We start from the raw sequence: 11,030 nt of genomic DNA, 5'->3' as shown, positions 1-11,030 counted from the left end.
AAAAAAAAAAAAAAAAAAAAGAATTAAAATAATTCTGCATATATAAAAGTGTTTTGCCTGTTTCCCAAGGGACTTATACAAGTCAGAGATCTTGTTTACAAACATATTCCTCTTTATGCAACTTTTTGTTCTTAGAAATTTTGGAATGTGAGTAATTTCAAGATTTTATGAACACCTGAATAAATACTTTGGCTTGACAAGTAGCCACTGCTTAATTGAACTCATTTGTCAATTCAACTATTGACAAACAAGGTTGCTTTGTACCATGATCATAATATTGCTCATTCCTTAACAAGTATTAAGATTCTGATGTTAGCACAATGCCTGTAATATTTCACTGTACGTGTCCTGTCCTTTCTCTAATACCTTGTCAGCTCTGCAGAAGAAAACCTCATGTTCCCTTTACGTTCGCTTCTGGTTTGATTTTCCTACTCTAGGTTTATATTCGAAGCACAGACGTTGACCGTACTTTGATGAGTGCTATGACAAACCTGGCAGCCCTGTTTCCCCCAGAGGGTGTCAGCATCTGGAATCCTAACCTACTCTGGCAGCCCATCCCAGTGCACACAGTTCCTATTTCTGAAGATCAGGTCAGTATACTGGGAAAACCAGGAGATTTCAGATGGACCTAGAATGAGGAAGGCAGGTTACTCAGTAGTTGTGGATTTGGGAGTCTGGATACTCCTTGAACTGTGCAGTTTTAATTCTTTCTTAAATAAAGATACAAAGGACAATTTAGGACATGGAAAACCCTAGCTAAGAGAGAGTAGGAACCAGATTTATCTTTGGATCTGTATGATCCACATTGTTTTGCCACTCTTACAACTCTTGGCAATTTGCTGCCTCATCGTCACACACACACACACACAGAAAGAGAGAGAGAGAGAGAGAGAGAGTCTCCCAGTGTTCTGCCTTTAATTCCCAGGCTTTTGGTGCCGCATGCAGTTTCTCCTCTCTCCAGAATATCCAGAGATCTCTATGCTGCCAAACACTCCTCCGCTCATGAAAACCCACATTCCTAGGTAGAGAAAAAAGAAAGATTTGAGTACATAATTATTGCCCGACATTTTATATGCGTCATCATGTTACCTTTCATAACAACTCTGAATGGATAATATTCTTGTTCTCCTTTTATAGTAAGGGAAATAAGTGCTTGGAGAGGTTAAATAACAAACAAATTGGTCCAAAGCCACACTGCTGGGCAAGCATCACTCTGGGATTAAAACTAGGCCTATTTCATTCCAGAGCAATTTTCTTCCCTATAAAATCTTGATTCTTAGACTTAGCTGCATATTAGAATCACGTGGGTATTTTTTTTAAAAGTCCTGATGCCCAGGGCACTCTCCATAAGAAATCGGAATGTCTGAGGGTGGACCCAGGTATCAGTTTTTAAAAAATAATCTCCCTCGATGATTCCAGTGAGGAGCCAAGTTTGAGAACCAGTACTATAAACCAAGCTGCCTGAATGGGACTGTTTTGAGAGAAACTCTCAAACATATTTACACAGGGTGGGACCGACCAAGCACTCTTTAACCTTTTCAGAGGAATTGGTATTTTTTAAGTAGTAACAGATAAATCTAACTAATCTTCTAGGTGTGGAACTTAAGGCTATATGCAGGAAATAGTTTTGGACAAAGAATCCCTTCCTAATTTCCCTGCAGTCCCATCATAGGCATGATCATCTCAACTCTTTATGGCTGAAGCTTAGCCTGACTGCTGGACCCAGACTTTTGCCCAGTGACCTCTGGGGTAGGTTACTATCCTCTTTGCCCTGCCAGCACCCCTAGAAATTTGACTTAACCACTGCATCTAGGGACTTAAGGATTTTTCCCAAATGCTGTGTAGAAACTCACTGGAGGTAAATCTACTCCAACCATTTTTTTGCTGTTTCTTGAAAAGACAGGATGATTTATTTATATCTCTTTCCCTTCACAGAATCAGGAGGGAAGTATTATGATTACCAGTATTCTTAAGCATTTGTGAATATTTTATTCTGAAAAGAAACAAAAATCACTTTTAGCAGCCTTTTCTGCAGAGATAAAGACTGGAGGCCGGGTGCGGTGACTCATGTCTGTAATCCCAGCACTTTGGGAGGCCAAGGTGGACAGATCACCAGTTCAAGATCAGCCTGGCTAACATGGTGAAACCCCGTTTCTACTAAAAATACAAATATTAGCTGGGCGTGGTGGTGCATGCCTGTAATCCCAGCTACTCGGGAGGCTGAGGCAGCAGAATCACTTGAACCTGGGAGGCGGAGGTTGCAGTGAGCCGAGATTGCACCATTGCACTCCAGCTTGGGCAACAAGAGTGAAACTCCATCTCAAAAATAAAAATAAAAATAAAAAGACTGGATAGCAGCATCAAAATTTAGCAAAATGTAGAACACAGCAGCTATTTAACTGTTAATCCCGAATGATAGTAATTAAATTACACAGAAAGAGAATGCAGGTGCCAGTAGAAGAGGAGGAAAGAAACAGGAAGAGTGAGGGAGAGAAAGAGGGAAGCAAGGAACATTATCTACCTATGACTTCCATCTATCTGATTCACTAAGGTCAAAAAAATTCTGTCATATCAACTAAGAAATCTAATGAAACCAATCAACACTAGCTTATTCCCGGCATTTAGCTGTGCTGAATGCTGTAGAGAAATAGAAGGCCAAGTTTTTCTAATGTATAATTTGTCTGATGAAAGCAAATTAGCATGTGTGAAATGTGTAAAAGACATTATAAGATGGTGGGCAATAATTTCAAGTACAAGCCACATATGCTGGGTGAAGTCAGAGAATGAGACATACGTGCAGTTACCGCAGGGCAGTCGTTCAGGTCTTCAAAACAAGAGCGAGAACTTGAACCAGAACTCAGAGGAGAGGGAGGAAGGAGAGGAAGGCAGCACAAAAACATAACCACAAGTAAATATGTAGAATCCCAGTTCTTCTGTGCCCAGAGTTCATATTTAGAAAGAGAATGAAAAAAAAATTGATTATATTGGACACAGATTAGATAATCCAAATTTAATAGCCAGGAGGAATCTTGAGAAGAAGGGCTGGATTTGAAGTTGGAAAACCTATGTCTGAAAGCCAACTACCACTTCAGATATATGACCTTGAGTAACCTCCGTAAATCTCAGTTTCCTTTCTGTAAAATGAGAAAATAGCACCCACCTAACTTCTTCTTAGGGATATATGAAAGTCAAGTTAGTTAAAAAAATGGAAAACACACTGTAAACTGCAAAATTCTGGACAGATGTCTCAGTGATTATTCTGTTTATTTTCAGCCTGACTCAATTTGTGGATGGAAAAAAACTAATATCCAGGAAATAGTTAATTAAAATCAAGGCATTTTAATGAACAGTCTTGTGCTTTTTCTCTCAACAATTTAATTTCTCCTGTGGAAAAATTTGAAAGCCATGCATGCAAATTTAGACTAAAGCAATGTACATAAAAGAAACCTGTATACATTCTTCAGTATTATGCACATGTGATGAGTGGTACTTTTGGGCACTTGCCTGACAATAGCTTGGAAGGAAAAGACACTGGAGCCCCAGAGAATAACTATTGAAGCAATTTGGGAATTAAGAAATAAGGCCTGAAATGAGATGGTAAAAGATGTTAGAGGAAGAGAAGCAAGGTAAGACAAGGTGACACGCAGAATCAGAAATGATGGACAGGAAGCAACTTTTAAAATAAATGTTTTCTGAGTAGCTACTAATATGCCAAGCCCTGTGCTGGGCATTGACATTGCAGCAGTGAACAAAACAGACATGATCCTGGCTCTCATCAAGTTGATATTTTGTAGGAAATAGATGATAAAGAAGTAAATAAAATAATGTCAGATGGCGATGGGTTCCTGGAAAGAAATGAAACAGGTCAATATGATAGAGACTGGTGCAGGATGGCTGGAAGAGGGGTAGAAGTCAATTGGGGAGTGTTCAAGGCAGGAAACAGTTTTATGCAGCGCTCCTAAGCCAGTGCCTTCCGGGACAGCAAGAAAGCCCACAGCATTGCTGGAGAGGAGTGACAAGGGACAGTTACAGGAAAAGAGGGTGGTGTAGTTCCTAGAGGAATTCATTTTAATATGATAGAGGCTGGGGAAGGATGGCTAGAAGAGGAGCAGAAGTCAGTCGGGGAGTGTTCAAGGCAGGGAACAGTTTTATGCAGAGATCCTAAGCCTGTGCCTTCAGGGACAGCAGGAAGGCCCTTGTAACATGTACAAGTTTAGCCTTATACATGGTAAATTTGAGGAAAAAGAGAAACATCCAAATTAGTTATTTCTATCAAGGGCTAGAAATACAGGACTAGTCACAGATGGAAAGTAAGGGCAACAAAATCAACTTGGGAGCCACAAACCTGTGGGTTATAGTTAAAATTACAAAACGCTGTCAAATTTTAATTAATCTTAGGAAGATCACTTTGTCCTCACAACAGGTTTTTGAAGTATATTTTTCTAAGTATTTAGTATGTTCTCTTATTTTAACAGCCTGCAAATTTGCAAAAACTGAAGTCAATGAGTGATTAATTGACTTCAGATTTTTTCCAGAATCAAATTCGTTTCTCCATACGTACACGTGTTGGGGGGTGTGTGTGTATGTACAGATGTGCAACTAGGGCAAGAAATGAAAGGGATTGGAGAGGAAGCAAGATAACAGTTGTTCAAATGGAAGATCGAGAAGTGTAAATATTTACCAACAGCACAGTTATATTACGGCAAGTTTATGAAAGAAAAAAAAAGAATTTTCATTTCTGAATACATATCCTACTATTTCAAGACCTGTAGATCATTTGATCCTTTCTCCCCAATTTTGGAATTTCCACTCGGCTCAAAACACATTTGAATCTTTTATTAAGGTTGCTTTGGACCTAATGAGGCTTAAAATATTGCTGCAGTATATTTAGCAAAGTTCTTCTGACTCATAACGGTTTTATGATTTTTTTCTTATCCTCAGTTGCTATACATGCCTTTCAGGAACTGCCCTCGTTTTCAGGAACTTGGGAGTGAGACTTTGACATCAGAGGAATTCCAGAGGAGGCTGCACCCTTATAAGGTTAAAAGCTAGTTTTGGTTAGTGGTGTACTTGAGTGTGAGGGCCAAGACACAAGATGAAGCTTTGGCTTCTTAAAAAGATGGGACAAATGCATCTGTCAGTGGCTGGTTATAGCAATGGGTTAGAATATTTAATGAGGGGGGTCATCTCATCACTCCTGCTTCCCTTCCCTGTACGGGGGTCACAAGCGGATGGACAGACCAGTCCTTTTGAATCCTTTACTCATGGCCTTAGGAGGAACCAGGTGTGAGTAAATGGCTGGATGAGAATAAATACAAGTCTAAAATTACCTTCCTTATTCAGGCTGAGGGGCTGGGATTATTGTCTTCATATACAAAGGATAGTCCTTTTTTCTTTCTATGTTTCTATTTTGCAAAATACCCATTTTCAGCCCAATACAAAAGGTAGATATAATGCTGTGTACTTTTTAAAATAATCTTTTATGGCCAGGCGCGGTGGCTCAAGCCTGTAATCCCAGCACTTTGGGAGGCCAAGGCGGTTGGATCACCTGAGGTCAGGAGTTCGAGACCAGCCTGGCCAACTTAGTGAAACCCTGTCTCTACTAAAAATACAAAAAATTAGCCAGGCGTGGTGGCAGGCGCCTGTAGTCCCAGCTACTCAGGAGGCTGAGGCAGGAGAATGGCGTAAACCCGGGAGGCGAAGCTTGCAGTGAGCTGAGATCCGGCCACTGCACTGCACTCCAGCCTGGGCGACAGAGCAAGACTCCATCTCAAAAAAAATAAAATAAAATAATCTTTTGAATGAGTAATACATTCAAGCTGTCCAAAAATTAGAAAATCTAAAAACAAATACAGTGGAAGTCTTCATGACCCCACAGGTAACCACTAGCATTATTTCCTAGTAGTCTTTTATGTATTAATTTTATGCAGTCTTTTATGTATTTTATGTGGTCTTTTATGTAATATTTCATGCAGTCTTCCAATTTCCTTATGCATATACAAACATAAAAATATATTCTGATAGTTTCTCCACTTGTTACACGAAAATGGTATACTATTCACAGGGCTGGGCACCTTGGTTTGGTTTTTTTTTTCCATCTAACAAAATATATTGGAAATATCTCTATATCTGTATGTAAAGTTTCCTTCTTTTCTTTCTTTTCCTTTTTTTAACAAATGTGTAATATTTATATTTATGCCATAATTTATTTAACCAGCCCCTAATGATATGGGTCATTTTTCAATCTTGCATTTTTACAAACAGCATGTGTGAATATCTTGTGCACCTAACAAGAATACCTGTGGGATAATATCCTAGAAGTAGACATTCTGGGTTAATTTGAGATATTATTAATTTACCCTCCAAAGAGGTTTTACTACTTTCTACTTCTATCAGCACTGCACGCAAGTGCTCATTTCTCCACAACTTTGCCAGCAGTATGTGAACCACTCTGGGGAAATTTGCCAATCTGGTAAGTGGAAAATAATATCACTAGAAGCATCCATCCCCTCTAAAATTAGGAATAAGACAAGGAAGCTCACTATTATAACCACTGTACAACATCATGCTGTAGTACTTTTTTTTGGTGATGAGTGAGTTTGGGCATCTTCATCTAGTTAAATGCCATGTTTTGGTTTGTTTTCTGGGGTTGTATTTCTTTTTTAACTTTTATTTTAAGTTCAGGGGTACAAGTGCAGGTTTGATACATAGGTAAATGTGTGTCATGGGGGTTTGTTGCTACAGATTATTTCATCACCCAGGTATAAAGCCTAGTACCCATTAGTTATTTTTCCTGACCCTTTCCCTCCTCCCACCCTTCACTCTCTGAGAGACCCCAGTGTGTGTTGTCCCTCTCTATGTGTCCGTGTGTTCTCATCAGTTAAATGCCATTTGTATTTCCTTTTATATCAATATCCCTTGACTATTTTTCTTTTGGATGATTGATTTTCCTTTTACTATAAGTTTTTAGAAGCTTTTTTCTATATATTTTAACATTTCTGTCTGTGATATTTTGTGTGTGAAAAAAACACACTCAACGTGCTTTTTCCTGTTTTTCTCGCTTGACAACATCAATCAACACAGACAGAAGACTTCTGTGACCAAATACGGGGGATCTCTCCCCACGAACAGGCCGCCTGTTCTGTAGTGGACACCAGCTGGTTGGCCTCCAATTCAGTTCTGACACCATCTATCTGGAGATAGCATCAGATCCTACAGGTTGAGGGATTGGGCCCCAAAACTGGCCGCCCCCAACCCGCCACCTCAGATGTAGATGAAAGTCCAGACCTCCAAACTTTTGACAGACTGGCTTTAAGTTGGGGTTCCCACGACTTCCTCTTTGGGTTTGATCAGTTTGCAGGTGCAGCTCACAGAACTCAAGGAAACACAGTTACCGGTTATTACAAAGGATATTACAAAAGATATAAGGAAAAGGTCAAGGAGCTTGCCTGCCTTCTTCAGGACCACCACATTCCAGGAACCTCTATGTGTTCAGCTGTCTGAAGGCTCTCTGAACCCTGTCTTTTCGGGCTCTTTATGGAGATTTCATTGCATAGGCATGATTGATTAAGCCATAGGCTATGGCTATCAACTTAAATTTTAACTCCCTCCCCTCCCCAGAGGTTCTGAAGTAGGGCTAAAAGTCCCAATGCTCTAATCCTGGCCTTGGCTTTCAGGTGACCAGCCCCCATCCTAAAGCTGGCCAGGGACTGCTAGCCATCAATCAATCATTAGCATGCAAAAAGACACACTTTGGAGACTCCAAGGATTTTAGGAGTTCTACAGCAGAAAATGGAGATGAAGACCAAATATAAGGCCAGGCATGGTGGCTCACACCTGTAATCCCAACACTTTGGGAGGCCCAGGTGGTTGGATCACCTGAGGTCAGGAGTTCGAGACCAGCCTGGCCAACTTAGTGAAACCCTGTCTCTACTAAAAATACAAAAAATTAGCCAGGCGTGGTGGCAGGCGCCTGTAATCCCAGCTACTCAGGAGGCTGAGGCAAGAGAATCACTTGAACCCAGGAGGTGGAGGTTGCAGTGAGCCGCGATGGTGCCACTGCATTCTAGCCTGGGTAATAAGAGTGAAACTCCATCTCAAAAAAAAAAAAAAGATCAAATATATATTTCACAATATCACACATAACGAATGGCATTTTTTAAAAAAAGTTTGTCTATTAACTGCTTACCGTATTCTTGCCATGTAGGTTCTGTACTGATGTATTCTTACATGGCTTCTATATTTTGAGTCATGTTTGGAAAAGCTTTCCCCACTCCTAGGTTATAAAGGAAGTCTGCAATGCTTTCTTCTAATTCCACTCTAGCTTCATTTCTCATTTATATATTGAATTCATTTATAGTTCATACTGGTGAGGAGGTATGAAGTATGTATCCTGTTTAAGTTTTTTCCTGGAAGATTATCTAATTGCCCCATCGTTATTTATTGAATAGTTCATTTTTTTCCTACTTATTTAAGCTATTATATATTAAAATTCCCATATGTGTGGGGTCTATTTATGTAATTTTTATTCTGTTTAATTTTTTATTAGCCAAACCTTGGGTTTTAATTATTGAGACTTTATAATATGCTTTAATATCTAAAGGGCTAGTCATCCCTCATTGCTTTTTCTGAGTTTCCATGGCTATGTTTTAATTTTCTTTGTGAACTTTAGAGTCAGCTTCTCTAGTTCCAAAAGGATTTTTTAATTTTTAGTATTTTCATTAGGATCATATTAAATTTATTTAACTTAGGGAGAATTTGCAACTTTTCACTGTCAAATCTTCCTTTCTAAGAATGCGGTACATGTTTCTACTTGTTTTATCTTAAAGACTATTTTAGGGTTTTCTTCATATGTCTTTACATTTTTTGTTAAGTTTGTTTCAGGTTTATAGTATCTCCAGTTTTCAAAAATATGTACCTCTGATTTCTTCCTTTTGGCTATTTGCACTGGCCACTAGTTACAGTATAATGTTATGGGCAGTGTTGGTAGTGGGTATTCTTGTCTTATTTCTGATTTTAGAGTTTTCCTAATAAGCATGCAGGCTTTTGAACTAAAATAGACATATTTTTATCAAATTAAAGAAGTATCCACCTTTCATATTTTCTTGAGTGTATTTTTTAAATCAATATTAGTTGTTTAATCTCCTGAATGATTGTTTTAACATTTTTAAATATAATCAAATTATTTTTCTCCTTGAATTAATTACAATGATTGATTACATTCATAGATTTACCAGTGTTGAACAGACTTTACATTCCTCAAATCAAACTCATTTCCTTTTATGTGACATTGAATTACTTCCTATTATTTTATTTACACCTTTTGCATGGATATTGCATTGAACTAATAGTTTTATTTTGGGGGCAACCTTTGTCAGTATCCGTGTTACACTTAATTCATAAGAAGTTTTTGAAAGTTTTCTTTCATCTTCTATGCTCCAGAACAGTTAAAATAGCATTAGAATAATTTACTCTTGAAAAGCTTGGTAGAATTCCTCTATGATAGTCATCTGGCCCTGGAGCTTTTATGTTTGAGAAAATGGCGGTAGGAGCTCTTTAACAATAATTTATATGTATTTTATGAAAATCTATTGGGGTTAATATCGGCAAATTTAGTTCCCTAGAAATTTCATCCATCAGACAGACAATATCTTCTAAAAGGCTTCCTAGAAATGGCTGCCAATTTCAGCAATCAGATAGCTGAACATTGGGTCTCATTATTGCGACAATTCAAGAAACATTCAGAACCTAGTGAAAGATTTGCATTCCATCCAAGTTTATATGTACAGCCAAAGACCAAGTCCTATTTCTGTTGCATTTTCCTGGATGCTTTGGCCTGAAATATGCTTTCCTTTCTCACCTGGGACATATTTACAGGTGAGTTATACTTTACCCACTCCTAAAAATAATCTGAGGCAGTACACTTCAATCCAATTTCAGCACACACCAGGAACATGTGGCAGTCAGCCAGCATCTATCTACATTTTAAATGTAATAATAAGGAATAATCAAGTCGTGTTTGCAAAATTCTTTGGAATGGCATTATTATAACCAATGTTACTGGTGCATTTTTCTGTGAAGAACAGTGGTTCTCAACAGAGGCACATTTGCCTCACAAGGAACATTTGGCAATGTCTGGAGACATTCTGGGTTACGCAAGTGGGAGATTAGGAATGCTACTGGCACCTAGTGGGCAGAGGCCAGGATACTCCAAAACATCCTGTAATGCACAGGACAGCTCCCCACAACAAAGAATTGTCCAGCCCAAAATATCAATAGTGCTGAAGCTGAGAAACCTGTGTAGGAATTTTTCTTTCTCTGTTTGTGTTTCAGGATTTTATAGCTACCTTGGGAAAACTTTCAGGATTCCATGGCAAGGACCTTTTTGGAATTTGGAGTAAAATCTACGACCCTTTATATTGTGAGGTAAAAGAAAAAAAAAATCACAGGTTAACTTGCAATCTGATTTTATGATTTATGCTGGTTTTGAAATAGATTAATATCTTTTCTTTCACTTCTTTATGAATGTATTACTTATACTTCTTTTGACATTGAAACATAATTCACAACTTCCTTAGATTAACTTGAAAATGCTGACTTCTCTTTGCTCTCTATTATTATTTATGTTTTCGTCCTTTAGAAAATTACAAGCAAAATAGCTTTTCTTCTGTGAGTTTCCACTTTAGTTTTTTCCCCCTTTGGATTCAGTAGGAGCTTATTTATTTTGCAGTCACTCAAAAATGCTGAGTTCTTGTCCTGGGTCTTAATGAAAAAACAATGTTGTTAAAAAGAAAGAGGGAAAATTACCTGATTTCCAAATGTAGAAATAAACAAGCAAAATATAAGCCAGGCTATTTATCTTTGCTTATCAGGAAAGAACTTCTTTCTTGCTTTGTGATGCATTTGAAATATCCTTTGTGGCCAGATAAATTATGGTTGTTTTTCAAGGTTACATGGTGTTTCTCACTCACCATGCTCCACCTTCTGGTACTCTCTATTCCTGTTTTCCCAACTAGTTCACTAAATATGGG

General features: G+C 38.3%; 1 protein-coding gene across 2 annotated transcripts in view; it reads left to right on the top strand.

Moving 5' to 3' along the window:
* ACPP (acid phosphatase, prostate) overlaps window positions 1–11,030 on the top strand; it is a 49,202-nt gene that overhangs the window by 12,950 nt on the left and 25,222 nt on the right. The window contains exons 4-6 of one of the 2 annotated variants that reach the window (XM_011958216.1): window positions 438–590; window positions 4,942–5,040; window positions 10,333–10,425. In XM_011958216.1, coding sequence (XP_011813606.1) covers window positions 438–590; window positions 4,942–5,040; window positions 10,333–10,425 — 345 coding nt within the window. The remainder of the gene's footprint in view (window positions 1–437; window positions 591–4,941; window positions 5,041–10,332; window positions 10,426–11,030) is intronic. The other variant, XM_011958217.1, reaches the window with a different exon arrangement.

The sequence above is a fragment of the Colobus angolensis genome, unplaced genomic scaffold (assembly GCF_000951035.1).
Source record: "Colobus angolensis palliatus isolate OR3802 unplaced genomic scaffold, Cang.pa_1.0 Scaffold46, whole genome shotgun sequence".
Taxonomy (NCBI): domain Eukaryota; kingdom Metazoa; phylum Chordata; class Mammalia; order Primates; family Cercopithecidae; genus Colobus; species Colobus angolensis.
This window is presented reverse-complemented; position numbering and strand designations above follow the sequence as displayed.